General features: G+C 38.5%; 1 protein-coding gene and 1 long non-coding RNA gene across 2 annotated transcripts in view; both read right to left on the bottom strand.

Moving 5' to 3' along the window:
- Positions 1 to 2,238: 2,238 nt before the first annotated feature.
- UHMK1 (U2AF homology motif kinase 1) overlaps positions 2,239 to 23,739 on the bottom strand; it is a 27,960-nt gene continuing 6,459 nt past the window's right edge. Inside the window, exons 5-8 of the mRNA XM_008685745.2 lie at positions 16,811 to 16,887; positions 16,562 to 16,660; positions 13,054 to 13,142; positions 2,239 to 9,119 (exon numbers count right to left, since the gene is read on the bottom strand). Coding sequence (XP_008683967.2) covers positions 8,973 to 9,119; positions 13,054 to 13,142; positions 16,562 to 16,660; positions 16,811 to 16,887 — 412 coding nt within the window. The 3' untranslated portion in view covers positions 2,239 to 8,972. The remainder of the gene's footprint in view (positions 9,120 to 13,053; positions 13,143 to 16,561; positions 16,661 to 16,810; positions 16,888 to 23,739) is intronic.
- The window catches only part of LOC121103975, a 3,711-nt gene continuing 1,212 nt past the window's right edge, over positions 21,241 to 23,739 (bottom strand). Inside the window, exon 2 of the long non-coding RNA XR_005836291.1 lies at positions 21,241 to 21,601. This is a non-coding gene — a long non-coding RNA (uncharacterized LOC121103975). The remainder of the gene's footprint in view (positions 21,602 to 23,739) is intronic.

Raw genomic sequence — 23,739 nt, 5'->3', positions numbered from 1 at the left:
CAGGAACCTCCATACTGTTTTCCAGAGTGGCTGCACCAGCTTGCATTCCCACCAACAGTGTAGGAGGGTTCCCCTTCCTCCACATCCTTACCAACATCTGTTATTTCATGACTTGTTAATTTTAGCCATTTGGACTGGTGTGAGGTGGTATCTCATTGTCGTTTTGATTTGTATTTCCCTGATGCTGAGTGATGTTGAGCACTTTTTCATGTGTCTGTTGGCCATTTGTATGTCTTCTCTACAGAAATGTCTGTTCATGTCTTCTGCCCATTTCTTGATTGGATTATTTGTTATTTGGGTGTTGAGTTTAATAAGTTCTTTATAGATTATGGATACTAGCCCTTTATCTAATATGTCATTTGCAAATATCTTCTCCCACTCTGCTGGTTGTCTTTTGGTTTTGTTGACTGTTTCCTTTGCTGTGCAATAGCTTTTTATCTTTACGAAGATAAAATATGAAGATATTAAAAATTGCAGAATAGTGAAGTACAATAAAAACACCCTGTATTTGTAAATTGGAAATTTGCTTCGCAAATTCACATTAAGAAGGGACTCCAGGACTTTGATTGTTCAGATATGCAATTTTCTGCAGAAGGAAATGTAAAAGATGACAACTAAGCCGTTTGAAAAGATTAACAGGCTTTCATCACCCAGGTAAGACGCTGGGATGGAGGACTGAATGGCATTTTAGTAAGAGGCTCAATATTACGGCAAAAAGCATGGAATCTGTGTAAGTATGGGTAGTTTGGTATCAATGGAAGCATACAGTATGAATATGGGCAGACACAGGAGATGAAGTAGGATTTATAGGTGGAGCCAGATTGTGAAGTTTTAGGTGCCAATCTAAGGGGATTAAATATTATTTTGAAGGCAAGTGGGAGCAGGGAGCAGTATGACTGGGCTCATTCTTCATCATGCAGACAGTCAACTCTATGAAGGAGACTGGAGCACAGGAGAACAAACATGGGGAGCCCGTAAAAAGCTACAGCATGGAGGGACAGATCAAGGACTAAACTAAGTGGAGAAGAAAGTTAAAATAAGAGGGATGAGAGGAGTCGCCAGGTTGACTGGAAGGTGATCTAGCAGGGGGTGTTCCCACCAACCCTAGGAAGACGTCCATTTCCCCAACCAGACAATGGAGTGAACACTAGGTACCCTCCTCACAGGCTTGCTGTGAGGACAAAGTATGTGTGTGGGGGTGGGGGAAGGTAACATATAAAAAGTACTTAGTACAGAGCCTGGCACAAAGTAAGTGCTCAGTTAGTTACTATGATTATTGCAGCCATCAGGGAGAAGGGGGGACTGAGAAGGACTCCCAGGCAGCTCTTGAATCTGACCTCCTGAGTTCAGTCCTCGCCCAGTGCTTCTCCAAGAGTGGTCTCCACACCGCCACCAGCAGCAGCAGCATCACCTGGGAACTTGTCAGAAGTACAAATTCGCAGGCCCTCCAAGAACCACAGTCATAAACTAGGGCTGGGGTCCAGCAATCTGTGATCTAACAAGCCCTCCCAGGTGACGCATTATACGCACTAAGCTAAGAACTGTGGATTTAAACATTCGTTTTCTCTGGCCTGAGCTTTTAAAACAGCCAGAGGGTGTGTCTCACAATGCCACCCTTCACTTGAACTCCTTGTCCAGACCAGTCCAGTCCAGTTTGAGGCTTCCTGAAAACACGCGGCTCCCAGACACACTGCTGTAGGACTACCACCTCTGAGACTTACAGAAACTGGGCAAGTTTATGTTTCCTACTTGGGCCTCGGGCTCCATCTGTAAACTACAGAAATCAGTACCGTCACCTAGGAGACACTCTGTAATCGAGGACTGTTCATGGATACTATTGAACCTACTATCTCATTTGGTTCTAGTATAAAAATGATAGTATAGAAATACTACTACTGACAGAAATTAAATCACTTGTCACTTGATGAAAGCCATCCAACTTGATAAAAGAACCAAGATGAAAACACAAACCTCCCAACTATGAATTCTGGTTCTTTCCATTAGATAAGTCTGTTTCCACAGTATTAAGAACATTCATTCCAAAATAAAAAGTTACATTTCAGTGTTGTCAGTGTGACGCACTACTTGCAACATGAAAGACCGTATGCTTTAGAAATGGATGGTTGAGGCCACGTGGAAATTTTTCAGTGGTAGCTTTTAGTAAAAATTAAATCATAAAATAAGTAAACTTGAATATTTACACTAACTGCAGGTATAGTTGAAATGAAAAAACAACTCTTTATTTTTAAGCTTTATTTTATCACCCTTATGAAACACACGTCAGAAAGCATATCAACAGTGCATCTTATGTAAGTCAGTTTACAACAAAACTGAACAAGGCAATTGTGTTTACAGAAAAAGTTTTCAGCAAAAAACTACACGCAATACAGTCCATTGAAACGCAGTGTCCGTACTTTTTAGGTATATAGGAAAGTGAAAAATAAAAGTTCTTTGCTACTTAGCAAGAAAAAACAAGTTTAAAAGACTTGAACAGGAATCAGGAATTCAGGGATTTCGGAAAAGAATTTCTTGGTACTGATACACATCTACATTTATAGTCCCATTTAGTTACTTAAAACAACAACAACAACAAAAACTCACAAACAATAAGACATCACCAAGAACAGAGAACCATAGTGCCAAGAAATGCCAAGACCAACAGGCTATTGAAACAAGTGGTAGAAATGTTACAGACTATTCACTATGTACTGTAATATTCTTGTAGTTCTGAGGTGAAGGTAAACCAACAGGAGAGAAGACTCCTTATAACTGGCTTTGGTTTGAGTGATCTTTCACATTTTTTCTAACCACACCTTCTTAGCAAAAACATAGCAATTACATGTTACTGAGGGAAAAGAGGAGTAGATTTTAATCCTCACAACCAAGCTCTCCAGTGCTGATACAGGAAGCCATGAACCGTTACCATCTATTGATCATAACTGGATTTCTAAGAGTGATCAAAAAGGTAACAAAGATGGAGCCCTTTTTGGGAAAAAATATCCCTTCTACCCCGGATTTGACACTGTTAAGAGGATATAAAGGAATGTTAAATCATTTAAGATTTTCTCAACAAAGAATTAAGAATGAAAGAGTAAATCCTGCTGGAAAAGATATAACAGCTTTACACTCTGCAAAGTAAGTATTCTACAGAGATGCAGCTTTAACTTTTTTTAATTATAATAAATAAACACTACTTACTTCCATAAGGTGCTAGAACTCTGCGGCTAGTGCATACTGATACCCACTGTACCCAATGTGCAAAGGGAAATTCGGAGATGGCTAATCCCCAGTTTCTTTCTGATCCTGGATTTGCGTGAGTGTTGATGCACACCAAATACACGAATTCTGGACTTGAAATATTTATTTTAAAAATTAGGTCAAACTGAATATGGATATCTAATCTGGTTTTATAAGCTCTTAAAATGATTTTCCGGGGAGACGACAATGAGGAATGTGTAGGAAAGGCAACGTTCTATGCTACGGGTACCACACCTGGACTTTTACAAATAAATGATCACTTTTTGATCATCAACTAGATGGAAGATTATGAACACCAGTAAGGAAGTTATTTTCCTCCCCTCACCTCTTTTATGACTTTTCTTTCTCTTCTTTACTCTTACATTTGGCAGATTTCTGACAACCCATGCTAACGAAATAATACAGCCAGCCATGATTCCAAGAACTGAAGCGATTCTGCATCCGTATGCATGATTTCGAACAGCTCACCACATCTGCTCTCACACACTCCTGACATCGTGAGTACCAGTAAGAGGGGGGCCTAGAAGGGGAAGGCAATTGCAAATGGGGGTGGAGGGGGGAGTAAGAACTACATATAATTCTCTTGCTGACAATCAAGAGTCTAACAAGGATTAATGGTCAGTTAAGGCAAGTAAGATAGAATGCTTCTCTTTGCCTCTCAACTAAAATACTATGAACTCAGGTCATAAAACATGTATCAGCCTCCTTAAGGATACTGTGGAAGCTACTCTGTTTAATGGGAAATAACACTCAGGCAATCATCTGGTAAGCTTCCCATGAATTCCAGCATTTACGGTGACATAAATATAACCACATGATTATGACAACTGTCTGAAAAGCACAGAGCGAATCCAAAATATCAATCCTCATAAGCAATGTAAGGAACAACAAAAGTGCTGAGCTGTAGGAAAATGAAGAAAAACCTTTTATCGGGAAAACAAAGGTTGTATAAACTTTGTATCTTATATCCTGAAGATCACTTTAATTATCACCTATAAAATATACAATCTCCTAAATGCTCTCTGGTATATAGATATTTCTTTCATAGCCCATTTCTCCTATAAAATTGCAGCAAAAATAGTTAAAATTGTTTACCTCCTTCTTAAATATCCACAGTACTTGTCGATTACGTGCCACTGTGTCTACCTACTGGTCAGCATACAATTTAAAAAACTGACGAACACCGAGGTGGGAGAGGCGGCTAAGATAACCAAGCATGACGTCCTGGGGTATCAGGCAGAGAAGCAGCTAACCTTAAACAAAACGAAACAAATTCTTTAAATTTCTGGGCACTTTAAAAACTAAAATATGCATGTCCCTCTGTAACTAAGAAAACGTAACTTGTCCAAACATGCCACGAGAGGTTCAGAGGGGTTCATGATAGAGATTCAACATCTTTATGTTCACTGAGAAAGCTTACTAGTAATACTAACTTGGAAAGACTACCATCTCAAGTAAAGGTGATTTATTGAGCACCTTAAGAAGAAATGGAAATTCTTTTGAGCTAATGATGACCAAAAGCTGGTCTGTATGTGACCACATTTGCCAAGAAATCAATAAATTCTATCAGAGAGCCAGAGTAGTAAGATTTGAAGAAGGAACCTAGTATGAAAAATGGAACTAAATCCCAGGAAGAATTAGATTCTGCCAGATAACTCTGGCTTTCCATCATATGTAATATTGGGGGGGGGGGATCAAATATGAATAGTTTCACAAGTACAAAATAAAGACAAACAAAGGAAATTTTGGACTTTTATACTATGTGACTCAATCCAAAAGTTATTTCAAGGAAAAGGCAGAGGTGCAGTAAATTATCATCATCTGGGAGCTTTCACCCAAATGAGTTTTAATTATTTTCTAGGAAACACAAGGCACTTGCTTAAATCTTTGACTGTCTCCACATCCACCAGACTAAAATTTAGTCATGATGTGATACCATCTGTACCCTAATCTGAACCCCACCTAGCACGTACCCTTGTATAAAATTCTAGGTAAAACACGTAGTTACTGAGTGTCTCTCCCACAGCCTCACCCAGTAACTATGATATTATGATCACCATCAGTTACTATGGTGCTGATTTTCATTAAATTACAAAAACTAAAATGTCATGCTGCCGAGTAAAACTGATGGCAGAAATTATCGGGTCAGAGCGTAAGACCTAAGAAGAAAATGATGACAAAATGTTACCTGCATCTGATGAACAAATGCAAAGGAGCCGGGAAACAGCATGTGAGCGCTCCACCTTGGACGTGCATTTATTCCGGAAGGGTAACTGATGCCCTTAGCAGGGTGAAAGCCCAGTGTATTAAAATAGAAACACACCTTATGCCCAGTTTGTCTTCGACTTCCTGTACATGGCAGCACTGTTTCTGGCAGCATTCCTGATCACAAATGTGCTCAGAGATTAAATATAATCTAGAAGGCAAGTTAAATAAGAATTCAAGGATTTTTTTTTTAAAGGTTAATTTAATGTATCTCAGCACGCTTTAGCAGCTGGAGTACCAAAAAGAAGGCAATCCTTGTCTCAATGAAAATAAAGGAAAGGACAAGTAAAACTGTATTTATGGTTTTGTTCTAAAAGCAGCCAGTTTTGGCTCAAGGCATAGCAGAGAGGGCACTTCCCAAAGAGTTGCTATCCTGATGGCCACAAACCAAAGGAAGACATCCAGTGGTAGTAAGTGCAATCTCTTATTGCAAGAGGATAATTGTTTTATTATTCCTTAAAATGCAGCCAATAGTTGCCTGGAGTTAGTGCTATCTTTTACTGAGGTGTCCGACTCCACTTGCTCGCCTCGAAACAGTGCATTCGAGTTTTGAAAGTGGCTAGCTAGCCACCTCCTCCGAATGTTTCCCAAGAACCAAAGATTTCCTATAGAATATCAATTTATATGTCTTTTCTGGGCCAAAAATGTACCATGACGATACCATGGAATAATAAGAAATTGGAAAGGCAAGAGGGAAGGAAGCACAGACATTAACTTAGGGAAAGAAAAACTACCTGAGATAAAATTTGTCCAAAAGAGTAAGGTTTAAGTGACAAAAATCCTCACCTCTTTACCCTGCCTCTCGAAAAGAAAATTCCTAGGTTTTTAGGAACTTCAAGGAATCAAAATCTGTGTATATATTTCACCCTAAAAGAACCATAAAAATTGCATCTTTTGGTAATATTTGGTTCAGGTTTGACAAAGACAGTAAAATTAAACTTCTTATAACATCAGAGGAGGGAGGGAGAATCTGCAAATGTCATCTTTGGTAGTAATGGGCTAAAAGCTATAAAAATCACCATTTAAATCACAGGAGGCATCTTTTTTCAATTCTGTGGTTTCAATATAAAATATTTAATTAAACGCATGGTTACTTAGGCTCATCAATTAGTCCCTTAGCTCCCTTAAACTCTAGTTAGCATCTTCTGTAATACAATTCTACAGTGTTAAACACTACATATAGGTATGACTACAACAGCACGAAGAAGACAATCAGAGAATGCTGGGAAATTCAGCATCAAATGCTAGCAGCATACTGCATCGCTAAGCTCGGAAGCCTACCTGCAGTTTATTAGTCAGGGTTTTCTCTTTGTAGGGGCGGAAGGGGGAATGAGAAACAGACAAGCACTAGCCTAGAATACCTGCCCTTAAGAACTCATTTGGGTTGTGTGTTCACGGAAGAACCTGGTGTTTCTAATCGCCATGGAAGCTGCTATCCTACAAACATTTATGTTTTAGGAAAGCTTAGGTCTCCAGAGTACTGGTGATACTCTCTCAAATTTTTATTTGAAAACAAACCAGCTAATCAATTTCTGAGAGGGCCAATATGAGAAATAACATTTCTTCCTCCTAAGGGCACATACTAGACACTTACAATTTTCCCTTCGAGACCACGCCACAAGGCCTTTTGGCAATTCATAAATCAGCCTCCTTACACCAAATCTGGCTCCATAATAAATATTAAGGGAGAGTCCTGAATAATGTAACTGTAAATAACTCAAATGTCAAATAGTAATTGTATGAATATCCTCTGAAATGTCAATTCCTAGTTGGGCTCTCCATAACCTGCACGACACACACTTTTTAGAAAGACTGTATGAGGAGGCTTCCAGCAGGGAAAGATATAAAAGGCTTTTTCCTTAGGAAAAACTAAAAATTTCATTTAGATATGGAAATAAGAAAAAAATCCATAACCTGTATACTTTTTTTTTTTTTTGTATAATCAGTGCTTTATAAAGGTTCCCTAAATTTTAAACCTTTGAAGTCAATCTACCACAAAGTGGGAGGAATCCATAATTACAATTCCTAAAACCATGTCACCAACCCATGTTTACGAACTCATGCATACCAGCATCCTGTGCTCAGGGACACATTTGATTGCTGTGAATCCTTCTAAGAATTCCTTATGAGTTTTTCTTCCTTTCTACTTCCATCTTACGAGAGCTACACCTTTCTTAACTTCCCTGCAGTCAAAAGCCAGACCATCTGGGACGCTGTTCCTCTAGCTTCTCTTCAGCTGCAGAGACAGGCAGAGAACGGGTGAAGAGGAGACGTAGTGGAGGGAAGGGGATGACCGAGAGAGGAAAGAAGGAAAAAAAAAAAAAGAATCCTGGATTATTCACTTTCTCTTTGCCTATTTTTTTCTTTTCCCTTCACTGAACATCTTTCTTTTTGACCCCCTTCCATTTCCATCATTGTAGGTAGAAGTCTATCTTGAGAAATCTTACAGTGATCACAGGAGATTCAGTACAAAAAAGATGAGCTAATACAGGGTCTCAAGGAGACTGGAGGACGGGGCAATCTTTTGCTTTGTTCCAACCACTTTAAGAGCGTTTCAGTGTAACTCAGTCTAGACTCATTTGTTCTGAGCCTCTGAGAAATGAACCATTTTCTCATTTATATTCTATCAGATAGACCAACTCTCAAAAAACATATATCCTAAATCTGACAGATATGAAACAGCTAGGGAAGAGATAGGTCTAGACTGTATTAGCTCACAAATTCACACTATAAAGCACGCAGACTCAAATCTTCTCTAATCTTCCATACTTGCACACTCACTCAAGCATACACACTAGACATAAAAATTGTGCAAGATCAAGCATCAGCTTTCTATTTGAAAAGCCTTAATTTAAAAAAAAAAAGTAGATAGGCTCACTGCAGTTTCTTTAAAGGAATATTCAGTACTACAGTACTCCTTTAAAAATTCATAACTCAGTGTTCAGAACACAGTAGGCAACTGCTGCCTGGTGGTTACGTAACAATGACTGGGAGCACCCAGTGCCAGCTATGAGTATCAGTGATGAGGAAGGACCACCTGACAACACAAAGGAACACTCTGTAAGGGATGTCACCAGCTCTCGACGAATTTGTTAATATTCACTAGGACATGACAGTATTCATCCTTGCTTCGTGATCACATGAAATAATTAATATCTCTTTAGGTTACATACTGAAGAACAGCAGCACTTGCCCTACTGCACAAAAAAAGGTTGCCCATATGGATGCTCTAAAACCCCTCAATGTATAGCTGAGAGGTCTTGTCCTACTCAGTGCCAAACGTCTGCGGCACAGCCACGGCTTGAGCAATGGCCGCACATTAGTAGGATTAAATAAATGTACAAAGTATTCCCTTAAAATGGTAAGGGGGTACTTCTGCATTCAGATATAGAATACAATAACCTAGGAAACGGAGGAGGAGAAACGGGAAAGAGTCCTTAGGTTACTGATTAAAGCAAAGTTTGATACAGATATCCCCTCTTGTAGGCACTCAGCGGGTAGAATGTAGCCACAACGAACTTCCCGTCAAACATCCTCCCAGTCAGTAATTTCTGAGCAGCTTTGGAATCACCAGCATTTGCATACTCAACGAAAACCTGTAAGAGGACAGAGAAAACAAAGTCAGCTTCATTTTCATTAAGACTGTTCTAGAACAGGGCTTCTCCAACTTTAGTGGACACACACGTATCTTTTGGGGACCTTGTTACAATGCAGACTTGCTTTCAGGGAGTCTAAGGCGGGCCTGAGGCTCTGCGTTTCTAAATCAACTCCCAGGTGATGCCAGCGCAGCGGGTCCATGGACCACACTTTTGAGCAGCAAGGTTTAGAATACTTCCTTAACACAGCTCAATTCTGAAGAATCCATCGAAGACAAGCTGGGTGAAAAACGTGCATCCACTGGCTGTGTTCTTGCAGGAGTGGTGAACGGCACTGGACACGTGGCAGAGGCAGGCCGACAGCCCAGAAAGCAAATACACTCCAACACTGCCTCAAAGATAATCCACACCTTTAGAAGCGGAAGCAGGAAAAACTAGCGGTCAAAGCCACTGGATTTAATACCTACTGAAGATTTGTAGAAGCCATAACTACAGTGAGGAATAAGTTTAAAACTAGGCAATTTCCTTTTCCAGAGTATCTGAATTCCAACCTGAGACAGGCAGAGGATACAGCATAATAATTTATGTTCTTTTTGTTGATCTAAAGCCAAAGTTACTGGGAGGGAAAATCTTCTTAAATGACTTGTCCTCAGTTACCCAAAATTTGTGAGCCAGAAAAGAATGGCTGCATCTTCCTCAGTTACATGCTCATTTGTGATGTCAACAGTCTTCAAACTGGGATGAGAGCATCCTAGACACTCTGACTTTCAAAGGGAAGCAGAAATAGATCGTTTGAAGGAAATCAATTTCCAGATTCTCAGCTTTCACTTGTACCTTCTCCTAAAATCGGACCTACCTAGAAGTTCAAGGCAGATTCTCCTTTTTCATCTCCCCTTTCATAGGGGCCCTTCTCCCACTTGACAAAGTTATTTCCAAAGGGTATTAAAAACCTCCAGGGCATGAAAAGAAGAGAGTTCCAAATATAGTACTTTTTAAATGAATCTTCCTTCACCGGTAAACAAAGCACTATGCCCAGCCTATGACTGACTGCTCACTCACCGTCTAACGCGAATATTTCTGTTAAGGATGACGCACGACATCAGACCTCAGATATTGTGGCCTGTGATGGAATCTTCTGAATTCATATATAGTGTAAAATGGAGGCGTGAAACACACTTCTCCTCTTCCATGCCATGACTATTTTCAAGCTACATATTCCTCATGAAGACAAAGTAGAGATCATCCAATGCTAAAAATTGCCCTGATTTTCCTATGTATAAAGCTAAGTGGGGATTTTCAGCTATTCTTAAAACCCATCCTTAACTGTGCTATTAGCTGGAGATAAAAACACTTCCAGTCAGTCAGGCCGTTTACTTTAAATCTAACTGCCCGGGGAAAATGCCTTTGATAAAATTTAATGATTTCTTTCAGAGTATGAGTACCTCACATAATAATGTAGGTGAGACCTACATTATCCAATTATAACATAAAACACATACTCTAATCAGTTGATGCTCACTTTACTCATTTTAGAAATACTTAATATTTTATATCCTCTTTTTTACAGAAAATAAAATTATATGCTGGCTGTAGGACCAGTGGTTCTAGCGACATACACTTTTTCACTGAATACAAAAGAAAAGTTAGATGACGATGTCCAGTGAGAAGAATGAAACTCTTTCTGATTTTTTTTTCCGGATTCTTAGTGACTTCCAAATCCATACACCAAAGTTCAATGAGCAGACATGCACTTACGGAAGGAATACCACGTGCTCTAGCACGCGCCTTGCTTCATAGATAACCTACAATTTTATACAGTATGTCATCCCAAACCAATGGAGAAAAACATTTTTATAATTTATTATGAGACTAAATAATTATATCAATTTCATCTTGACTCCTTTCATAATTATAAGATCCATTCCATAATTTATGTTTTTAGTGATTTTTAAAAATATTCTTTTAAAAAAATCAACAGCATGGTTAATTTGAATGGAAAATTCAAATGAAGACTGACTTTACCAACTAGGTAACAGACATTTCAATCATCTAGAGAAGTTAAACCTGTGATTCCACAAGTTCATCAGTTGTTTCCATTCTCCTCTAAATGTCAATGAAAGCTTCTTAATGTAGCAAATTTCCTCTTGCAGATGAATATTTATTTTTTGTATCATTTGAAAGCTGCATACTTCTTCCCTGAAAATATTCCCCGTTTCTGTGTCTTCCACTTTTTTTTTTTTTTAAGATTTTATTTATTTATTTGACAGAGATAGACAGCTAGCGAGAGAGGGAACACAAGCAGGGGGAGTGGGAGAGGAAGAAGCAGGCTCATAGCGGAGGAGCCTGATGTGGGGCTCGATCCCATAATGCCGGGATCACGCCCTGAGCCGAAGGCAGACGCTTAACGACTGCGCCACCCAGGCAGCCCTGTGTGTCTTCCATTTCATACTGACAGTTGAGGTTAGTATTGGATCAGATCATGTTAGTCCTTCATTCAAAGTCTTCGAAGACCTTCCCCTCTCATTTAGAGTATAAGCCAGTGTTATCTTGAGTCCCACAAGGCTCACCCTACCCGATCTGCCCCTATACTCCCTCACCTCTGTGAGCAAATCCACCTTATCCCCCTCTTTCTCACTCTGCTAGAGTCACACTAACTTCTCGAACCTGCCAGGCAAACTCAGGGCCTCTGAACCTGCTGTTCCCTATAGCTGGAACTCTTTTCCTTACCTCCTTCATATGTCAACTCAAACGTAAACCTCAGTATGGTCTTCCCTACCACCGACACGCAACTGAAATCCTCCCCACCACGGCACTCCTTAAACCTCTTCTCCTTACACCTTTTCCCCCCACAGCACTTATCACTATATGCTTGTGTCTGTTTTGAGCACAGTTGTATCCCAGGGTCTAGAACATAACAGATGCTCAATAAATACCAGTTGACTAAAAATCAGCAATGATGCATTTAGAATGTTGCTGATACTGAATGAGATAAATATTACTACTACATTGGCAATACCTTTTCACTAAGATTAGAGTGACATTTCTTTCATTTCTTTCTTCAGTTGCCAAGCATTTTCATAATATTGAACCAAAGGACGAAATAATAATCCATAATCAGAGGTGATTTCGCCCACCAGGGGGCATTTGGCAGTGTTTAGAGATACTTTTAATCGCCACAACTGAGAAGGGGAGTGGGGGGAGGGCATCTGTAGGGTAGAGGGCAGGGATGCTACTATTAAATACCTAGACTGCACACGACCGCTCGCACAACAAAGAATTAGCTCAAATGTCAACAGTGTCAAGGTTAAGAAACCCTGAATAAAACAATATTCTGTCCCCAGAAAAAGAAAAATACTACAGATAAAAGAAAGATCTTCAAAAGAGCTTTCAAAAGATTTCTCTAATTTTCTTTGCCAACAAATTTAGAATCATAGTTTTAGCCCGTACATTTTATAGATGAAAAAACTAAGGCTCATCATCACAAAGCCAGTCATGCTGAGACCGAGGCTCAGATTTCAGGACTCTCAGTCAGTGCACTTTCCTTCTTTAAATTGGCACTGAGGAGTCCATTACAATGAGAACTTGACCTAAATGGTTTTCTAAGTCTACTTAATTAGAACAAAAGTAGGCCATCATATTTCTGTAGCTGACATGACCTAAATTAGCATACGATACAGTTGTGTCAACTGTTCACCATGGTTCAAAAATAGAGAACTTTTTAAGAAAAAAATTTTAACCCATAAAAAAAGGCAAGCACATTATAGAACTTTGGGAAAAAAGTGAGAAGTACAAGAAAATAACAACATCCACGATGCAAAATTCATCATTTCTAGCAACATTTTTGTGTATGTACGTCTCTCTGTAGAACTAAAACATTTCCTCAGAATTTTAGTAGCCTCTGAATAACTCCGAAATTATGGAAACATTCACTTACTTGTCCTCTGCCAGGATTTTCCTTTGGGACAAGGAGAGATACCACCGGTCCGTATTTTTGACACTCCTCTTTTACGTCCTCTACAACGTCTGATTATGAAAACACAGAACAGTGACCACTCGGCTGTAATTACCAAGCATTCATTACTTAAAAATTTTAAAGCATCAAAGAACTCAGGAATCCATATCTGAGTAATGAGGTCATTTTCTATATCATCTAAAATTAAGCTTAAGAATAATACAAATTCAATGTATTTAATAATTCTTTTTATATGTTAAATTGAACATTTTGAATAGTTAATATTCAAATGATTTAAAAAAAAAGTCTTCTTCCCACTTTTCCAACTGCCTCTCTTCCTCTCCCTGAAGGCAACAAACATTATCAGTTTCTTCTGTACCCTTCCATAAATATTATAAGCTTATACAAGCAAACATGATCATATCTGCTTTTTTCTAAGTAAAAATTCCAATCTTGCTTTTTCTTTATGAACACATTGCATCTTTAATTTTCTTTAATATCATTGTGTGAAATTTTCTCATTTGTTTTTATGCCTGTGTAGTATTTCACCCTATAAGTGATCAATAAATTCTCCAGCATGTCCCCTACTACTAAATAATTAAACTATTTCCAAATGTTTTGCCCTTACAAATAATACTGTAATAGATAAACCTGTATATGTCTCATTTCACTTAAGTACTTCCAAGTTGACTCTAGAAGTGGAACTGCTAGGACAAAATGAATACAAATTTGTAATTTTGTTAGAATTACAGATCTGCCTTTCATAAAGTTAAGCAATTTAAACTCTCTCCAATGATGTGAAATGTACTTTGAAAATATTTTTCTATACTCTACCCATAAGAGGGTTATCAGATATTTTCACCGTCAATATGTTAAGTGACAAAGATCTCACTGTAGGGTTTTAATGAGCATTTTGATAAATGAGAATGAAGTATATGAGACAGAGCTGCACATCCTCTTCCATAAACTGTCTGTCTATATCTGTTACCCACTATTCACCAGGTTGACAGATAAGGGCTCTGTGTTTGTCTATGTTAAGAGCTATGAAGTTAAATAATTTTTCCCTTTATTCTTTTGACTTGGAATCTTGATCTTAATCTTGATTTGCAATCTATTTTGGTCTAAAGTGGAAGGTCTGAATCCAACTTCCTAACCAACCTGCACCAAGATTACAAGACGGCCATCCCAACATGTATGATTTCTAGCTAAGCAAGTTCACCTAACACTAGTAAGCATTACCTGATGACAACCTTGCTAATCAGAACTAACAAAGGTACTGAATGCTACTATATTGTCTGTTGCACTGTAGTTGGTCTAAGATTCTCTCTTTTTAAAGATGGGGGGGAGGGAGAGGGAGGAGAGATGCAGACTCCCCACTGAGCACAGGATGACAGGCTTGATTCCACAATCATGAGATTCCCACAATCATGAGATCATGACCTGAGCCGAAACCAAGAATCAGATGCTCAACCGACTGAACCACCCAGGCACCCCAGTTCATGTAAGATTCTTTTTTTTTTTTTTTAAGATTGTATTTATTTATTTATTTGAGAGAGAGAGAGACAAAGAGAGGGAGAGTGAGGGGGAGAAGCAGACTCTCCGCTGAGCAGAGAGCCCAACGTGGAGCTCAATTCCAGGACCCTGAGATCATGACCTGAGCCAAAGGCAGACGCCTAACTAACTGGGCCACCCAGGCACCCCTCATGTAAGATTCCCAAACAGTAAGATTTAATAGCAACATTCAAACACTCAATGTATTTATAAACAGGAAAAAAAAAGTGTTATACAACAAGATACAAAGAAAAGAGTAGCTAATAGCATGCCCAAGCTTGAGTTTTATAGAGCTAAAAATTATTAATAGACAGAATTAGGTGACGAAGACAGGAGGTAGATCGACTTCAAGGACAGAAGTAGAATCACCAACAGATTATTTAGAATCCCTGATACCACAATGACCCAATTAGAACAGTGCTGAGGGCGAGACTATTCTTTCACATAAACAGGCCCCCTGAAAAGTCGAGGTTGCAGATTCTCACAACTACTACAGATTCAAAGAAGTTATGTTTGTTTCATTTGTCAGATGAGCAGACAAAGCTCCGGGACATAAAATAATTTACCATTACAAGAGATAGTGGGGTCAAGTTAGATTTGTCTGTAATGGTTTAATTTTCCACAAAGAAAATGTTTACTACTAAGCAAATGATACTTTTAAATTTGGTTCTGTTTCAGTCCATTCACCACTCTGCTTTCAGATTGCTCTTAAAAAACCTCGGTCTGACTATATCACTCTCTTATTCTAACTTTTTAATGGTTCTTTATTGAATTCAACAAAGAACAAATATTTATTGGGTACTTGTAAGCCAGGGACTGTTCTACCCCAATATAGAGTTCTTTTATATCATGTTGCAGTGTTATTATCTCTGGGATAAAATCCAAATTCTTTAACATAGCAAACGAGTCTGTTATGTATCTGTATTCTTGGCTATTTCTTAAACTTTAACTGACTGCTCCCCAATAAATATCCTAAAATAGAGCCACACCCAACAGTTCACTATTCTCAGAACATGCCATACTTTCTCTCATCTCTGTGCCTTTGTGCCATTTCCTCACCAACCCCTCAACTTTTAGCCAAGCAACTCCACTTACTAACAGAGCTCAGATACCACCTCCACAGAGACACCCTCATGGGTCACTCAGCATGAGTTAAGTTCCTTTCCGCTCTGCCTCTGTGTATTACCCTACTTTCGGATTTAGCAAAACTCTAACCGTTTGTTAGTAACTGTCTCTCTTACACCAAAGACAGGGAATAATCCCACAGCGGCAAGTACAGAGCCAGTCCTCAGTAAACACATCTCGAATGAGTTGTTAAAAGCAAAACCAAGAGCTAAGACGCAGAAATGGAAGCACAGGGCAGAACTAGAAAGAACAGATGGAAAGAACATGCTGGGAAAATTAATCTTTATTAATTCGGTAAAGGCTTATGAAATGTAAAGGAGTCCAAAAGCCCTGAGCAATCTCTTAGCCTACACAGGCTGCTACAACAAGAAGCCATGGACTGGGTGGCTTCCATGACAGACATTTATTTCTCCAGTCCTGAGGGCTGGAATTCCCACAGGAACGTGTAGAAAGATTCAGTGTCTGGGGTAGCCGGCTGCCTTCCTGCCATATACTCACATGATGGAGAGAGCTCTCCTGTCTCTTCCTCTTTTTAAAAGGGCGTTAATTCTGACAGGATGTAACCTAATCCTATTAAATGCTAAAGGCTCCAACTCAAAATACTATCACTTTGGGCAACAGGGCTTTGCCACAGGAATTTTGGGGGGGACATGTTAAATCTATAGCAGGAATCAAAAAGTTAGATTATCTTAGAAGTCATGTAGTTCAATATCCTCAATATAAAAATTAAGAGAATAGAGAACCTTATGAATCAATACGTCTACTCTAGAGTTAGTTACAAAAGACATTAAAATACAATTTAGGAAGCAGTTACCTTCGTATTCCTCTTCATTCTCAAGATAATCATCATCCAGCACATTCAGTAGTCTTAGCACTGGAGTAGGAAGCATCACCAGATCTTCAATATGAGGGGCTGTTAAGGTTCATTGTAACATGGTTAAACGTAAACTCACCAAAATAAACTGATGAACACTAGGCAAAGGAGCTTGGGAATGTAAGTGAGCTCTGATGTCTTATCTGACTGCCAAATGACCAAGAAAAAAATTAAGATGTATAAACTTACCAAAAGGAATGCTAAAGAACGGGCTGCACAATGCCATTTCAGCAGGAATTCTTCTGCTTGGATCATCATGAAGCATGCTAAAACACAAAAACATGTATCTTTATTAATTATCATCAAATCTTCTGAAAATGAGGGGCACCTGGGTGGCTCAGTCGGTTAAGCATCTGCCTCGGCTCAGTTCATGATCCCATGATCCTTGGGTCCTGGGATGGAGCCCCACATCAGGCTCCCTGCTCAGTGGGGAGTCTGCTTCTCCCTCTCCCTCTGCCTCTCCCCCTGCTTCTACTCTCTCTCTTTCTTTCTCTCTCTCTCTCACTCTCACAAAAATAAATAAAATCTTTTTAAAAAAATCTTTTGAGGGGCACCTGGGTGGCACAGCGGTTAGGCGTCTGCCTTCGGCTCAGGGCGTGATCCCGGTGTTCTGGGATCGAGCCCCACATCAGGCTCCTCCTCCACTGTGAGCCTGCTTCTTCCTCTCCCATTCCCCCTGCTTGTGTTCCCTCTCTCGCTGGCTGTCTCTATCTCTGTCGAATAAATAAATAAAATCTTTAAAAAAAAAAAAAATCTTTTGAAAATGAAACTATTAAAGAAAATTAAAATGTCTAAATGTTCATCACATTAATTATACTAGCATGGCTTACTGAGCATTCACCTACAAAAAATATAAAAGCTATTTTTTTTTTTAAGATTTTATTTATTTGAGAGAAAGAGAGAGCACAAGCAGGAGAGGGACAGAGGGAGAGGGAGAAGCAGACTCCCCACTAAGCAGGGAGCCTGATGCAGGGCTCGATCCCAGGACCCAAGGATCATGATCTGAGCTGAAGGCTGACGCTTAACCGACTGAGCCACCCAGGCACCCCAAAGCTATTTCTGAGTAAATCGTTCAGTAACTCATGATACATACCTATGGCACAATATTATAATTTAAAATAATGTTTTTGATTAATAAATGCAACATGGGAAAGTGATCCATACTATATAACATTAAGTGAAAAAAAAAAGCTAGACACAAATTTAGGGTAATTCAAACTAAAAAAAAAAAAAAAAGACGACGGGTGAAATGATTTTTGAATTCTATCAAATCCCCCTAATAACAGCACAAATTGGTAACAAAATCAAAAACCCATGGACAACATTTACAATAAAATTAAGTAACCCCAATAAATGCCAAAATACAAGAGGCTAGGGACAAACCATCAGTAATAGTAAGCCTTGCACCATATCAACATCTGTGTGGAAGGAAGCAGAGAACAGCAACAGACGATCTGATGAAGCACAGAAAATAACCCATAGCCAATGGGTACTCACTGGAAAGCACAGTCAGCCAACTGGAGAAAAGCAACTGTAACTACAAGGGTTTATACATTCTAATTCCAAGTGAATGCAAGGAGGCCTCTGTAAAATCTGAAGGGGTTGGAATAATCTAGATATTATGACTTTTTAAAACAAACCAGCTGATGCTCCCTCCTGAGGCAAAGTCCTACAGAGAACAGAAATCTTGAAAATGGAATCCAAATTGAGTAGGATGGGGTAAATAAAAATTGACAGAGAGAGAAAGAAAGAGAGAAAGAGAGGGAGAGAGAGAGACATGAGGGAAAAAGGAGTGGAGGGGAAGAGCCAGGAGATTTCAGAATAAAAACACCCCCCTTTTTTTAACATTACACAAAAACAAGAGAAGGAGCCCATACAATTAGAAAAGCTACCCCGATTACACCTTCTTCTGAAAGTTTAGGAAATGAATTTCATATAAAAATGAACCACATAAAAAGCATTACTAACAAAACTATTACACAAAAGATGAGAACCGCAAAATGACAACCCTGAGACAACGAAGGCATGCCAGAAAGGCAGGATCAGAACACAGATGGACACTATCACCTACCGTTTGAAAATGAGCAAAAGAGATTTTTTTAAATGATAAAAGATATGAAAGAGCAACATAAATCAAAATTAGAAAGTCTCAATATTTAGATAATAGAACTCAGGAAAGAATTAGAAGTAAAATAAAAAATCACTTCATAAAATAAAGCTAGAACTACAAGGATGAACAAACACAAGAGCCAGTATCTTAAAGATAAATAGAAAGCAGAAAGGAACATTTTTAAAAATGAAAAAGAAACAGGGATGCCTGGGTGGCTCAGCTGGCTGAGTGTCAGCCTTTGGCTCAGGTCATGATTCCAGGGTCCTGGGATCGAGTCCCGCATCGGGCTCCTTGGTTAGCTGGGAGCCTGCTTCTCCCTCTGCCTGCCGCTCCCCCTGCTTGTGCTCTCTCTCTGACAAATAAATAAAATCTTAAAAAAAAAAAAAAAAGAAATAATACAAGAGATAAAAAAGATTCTAGAGAAAGTAATAATAATGAATACTGTCAAAGAAAACCCAATACATGTAGAACAGGAGTGCCTGAAGGAGAAAACCAAAGCAAGAGAATGAATACTAAAAACAGTAATTTAAGAACACCTTTCTAAAACAAACGAGCAAAAAGATCTGAAACTATCTATTTTCCTGAGAATATCAACCCAGAACAATCAAAATCAAGATACATTCTGGTAAAATCAATAGGCTTTTAAAAAGATGAAATCATCTGGCCATCTAGACGAAAAAGACCGAGTGATTTTTAATATAAAGACAATTAAAAGTGTCTTTAGAGCTTTCAACAGCAACACTACATGTCAGAATAAAATGGAGTAATATGTTTAAGACACTCAAGAAAAAAAAAAGTATGCCACTCATTTTTATATCCAGATGAACAGACTCTCCAGTGTAAGCACAACCGACTACTGGCAATGCACGAGCTCAGAGAACGATAATCCATCCTAGGACCTCTAGAGATCAAGCTTCAAAAACTGAAACGACGAGAGAAACAGCCCCACAAGGCCCAGGGGTGAACAGTAACGTACAGTTACATGTAGAACTGAGAATAAATGCAAGTGTTACAACAGAGTGTATGGCATGTAGCTGTTAATAATCTGATGGTGTAGATACAACTATTTTTCAAATGGAGGAAGAATGGGAAAATTACATGTAAAAATAATCATTTTCAGTAATCTTCCTAGAGTATTATGATTCTGAGACTGTTTTAATGTAAGCTGGAATACAGCAAATGAGTAATTATAAAATATCCTGATTCTAGCATTCCTCTTGTCCTTAAGAATCAGAATTCTTGACACAGAAGGAGAAAGAGATGGGAAATAGAAGTTAAATAAAACCTCTGTGGTCTTGAATTTGAATTGGAAATATCAGTATGAACTCCATCCACTTAAAATAAGGCCTAGAAACAATAACCGTCCCACTAGCAAGTAGTATTCCTAAAACCCAGACTGTGTTTTTAAAATACTATTTCCGGGGCGCCTGGGTGGTGCAGTTGTTAAGCGTCTGTCTTCGGCTCAGGGCGTGATCCCAGTGTTCTGGGATCGAGCCCCACATCAGGCTTCTCCGCAGGAGCCTGCTTCTTTCTCTCCCACTCCCCCTGCTTGTGTTCCCTCTCTCTCTGGCTGTCTCTCTCTGTCAAATAAATAAATAAAACTCTTTAAAAAAATAAAATAAAATAAAATACTATTTCCTACTAAAAGAAATCAAGCTTCTTGGAGAAATGGCTACTTCCAGGTCTGGGGCAAGAAATGTATAAGATGAATTGGGAACATCTTGTCACACCAGATAGCAAAGAAGCTGTAGAAGATGATACGGTCCACCAAAACCAACTTATACGGCTCACATTCATCAAAGATGGGCCAATTTAAGCTTCGATTAAGGTAAGAACTGCAATGAGTTGCAGTTACCAAATCAAAACACACTGAACTTTCAAAAGGAAATGGTCCCCTTTGGAGGGTGACAGGGAATCAACTCATTATGAAAACTAGTAAATAAAGAGAGGGAGAAGCAAGCATTGACTTTGTCTTTGGTTAACCACATGAAGCAGAATGACAGAATGAGAACATCCTAATTCTGCAGCCCCTAACAAATAGATCCAGGCACGGAATGTTAACAGTTACTATAAACACCTACGACAGAGATGGCTAGACTCTGTGCCTCCTTATAAAAGAACACAATACCGTCTATAGTCATGCCCACCCCCAAAAATGCAATCCTCTAGATACAACTACCAATATACAGGAAAAACACAGAAATGTGTTAGGCTACACCAGGATGAACACAATCAGCAAAATTCAGACTGCAGACAGCTGTACTGAGCCAACAACCCAGGTTGTCCGACAAGTAAACAAGGGAAAAGCGGAGTAGGAGATGGAAAAGGACCTTTCGGATTAAAAGAAGCTTAAAAGGGAATTTTGTTTAGAAGAGCAACACTAAACCACAGTGTTTAAGGACGCACGCTATGATGAAAACAAGGAAGTAATTACCATAAAAGTCAGGGCAGTGGTTACTTTTAGGGAGGAAGAAGGGCTGAAAATTAAGATGGGGACACAGAGGATTTCTGGGGTAGCTGGAAAAGTTTTATTTCTTGACGTGAATGGTAAATACAAGAGTATTCCTAAGGATTCATGAAGTTACATATTTGTTTTCAGTATCTGTGTTTTATACAATAAAAAAAGGTTCAAATAATTTGCATGTGCACATAGCAAAATATGGAGCAAAATACTGAAAAGAAATACACCAGAGTGCTAACACTAGAGAGTAGGTTTATAATTTTTTATTTTGCTGATCACAGTTCTTTGTAGCTTCCAAATTTAGTGTTAGCTAGTTGCACAATCAAAGGGGGGAAATCTCAAATAACAAAGTCAATACTAGCGGCTCTTTCTGCCCGTGGGTCCTGTCCCCATGCTTTAATAAAATCACCTTTTTGCACTAAAAAACAAAAACAAAAACAAACAAACAAAAAAACCCAAAGTCAATACTAGAACTTACATGATTTGACTTCCAAGTTAGAATTCATTACATAATTTCACAATGTCACCTTTTCCACGTAAAACGGAAATCTTATAAATCTAATACCAATCAGATAGTAACAGGTATTGAAAACTAATTTGTAAAACACACAAACATATACGAATAAGTGCAAAGAAAATTTTTAAGTTCTTATCTGAGTAAATTCTGTGGATTATAATGTCCATTTCTTGGTTTTGATACTGTACTACAGTTATGTAAGATATTACCACTAGGAGAAATTGGGTAAAGGGTACACAGACCTCTCTGTAACATTTTTGCAACTTCCTGTGAATCTGTAATTATTTCAAAATACAAAGCTAAAAAAAAAAAAACCAAAAAAAAACAACCCCAAAAACCTAGTTGGAAGGCTTATAGGGACAATATTCCAAAGAAAGAATAATATTCTGACTTGATCGAAGACATCTATCCTCTTGCAACATAATTATTATTTTATTCATTTCTGGCCCATAATGCCAGAAATGTGAAAGGCCAACTATTTGATAATACACATTACGTCTTATTTTTAAATATCTAACGTGTTTGGACCTACTCAGGAATAAGAAACATTACATCTGTCCCCAGAATTTCCAGCAGGAATTATTTTCCAAGTATAATACATAGCTACCTTATTTTAAACCTTTTTTTGGTAGTCCGAAAGCAAACTCAGTCTTTAGTTAATAAATACGCTTTTTTTTTTGTTTTTTAAAGATCTTATCCATTTATTTGACAGAGAGAGAGAGAGACAGTGAGAGAGTGGAAGAGGAAGCAGCGGGCTTCCTGCCGAGCCGGGGACCTGAGCCAAAGGCAGACACTTAACAACTGAGCCACCCAGCCACCCCCCTAAAGACGCTCTTTAAAAACCTACTTTCAAAAAAAACCCTAAAACAAACAAACTACAAACAACAAGAAAGAAAAATCTAATTTCCACCAAGTATATCGGACTGCTAGAGCTACAAGAGGCCAAAGATACAGCTGCCAGGAAGAGCGTCTCCGTGATCACCAGAAATAATATTAATCCATTCAGTAAAATCCAAACAAAAACAAAAACAAAACAAAAATAGCGTTTGTATAATAAACGTACACACAGGAACTTGAAAGTACACATGATGTACCTTTTGATAAGGTCTCTTAGGTGATAGGCTGGAATTGCGGCATTCACCACTGCTTTACTGGCAAATATGTGATCAATAATAGCAGAACTGTTTGCCTAAAAAAAGGGAGAAAAGTCTTCCTTTGGTTATTCAATTCATTCTGTATTTACCGAGTACTAGCCACATAGCACTGTACTGTTTGGTAGGTAAATGCAACAGAAAACACTCTCTTCGGAGAGCTTACCACCTTATTGGAGGAGATCATGTACGTAACTATAAGCTTCCTAGTAGTTTCTTCTCTAGTCTCAGCACCTAGTACAGGACCTGGCACTCTATATGAATATTTACTAGATGAACGAATAAGAACAAATACCAAAGCAATCATATAAAAGTGTACTTTAATACAAAGTGAGAAAATTAATGTGTGAGTTGAGTCCGAGTGTCTTGGTGAGGAGTCTTTAATTGGTTTTCAGATACAAGTAGACTATCAGAGAGAAAGTAATGCAGTATTTAAAACTTGCATCCGTCACATTATTCATACTCTAAATCCTATAGAACATTAACTTTCTCCCTGAGTACTGTGCTTTCTCAGAACGTGGAACTGCGTACACGAATAAAAAGACCTGATACCATCCTTATCACTACAATTTTCTGAATACTTAGTACGGGCCACATGCTATGCTAAGAACTAGGTATCATTTATTTTTTAACCTCAGTACTTCTGTGAGAAAATTCTATTATCCTCATTTTACAGAAAGTAAACCATGGTTCAGTAACCCTAAGTAACTCAGTAAGAGGTGAAGACAAGATATGAACCCTAGTAGTTTGACCTCAGAGCCCAAACTCATACTCACTTGGCAATTCTGTCTCCACAGAAGATGATTAAAATAAAAAATACTGTTTTTATTTAGAGGGGTGAATACTGGGAATTTAATACACATCATACCTCCAAATTAC

This window comes from Ursus maritimus, unplaced genomic scaffold (genome assembly GCF_017311325.1).
Source record: "Ursus maritimus isolate PB19 unplaced genomic scaffold, ASM1731132v1 scaffold_2, whole genome shotgun sequence".
NCBI lineage: Eukaryota > Metazoa > Chordata > Mammalia > Carnivora > Ursidae > Ursus > Ursus maritimus.
This window is presented reverse-complemented; position numbering and strand designations above follow the sequence as displayed.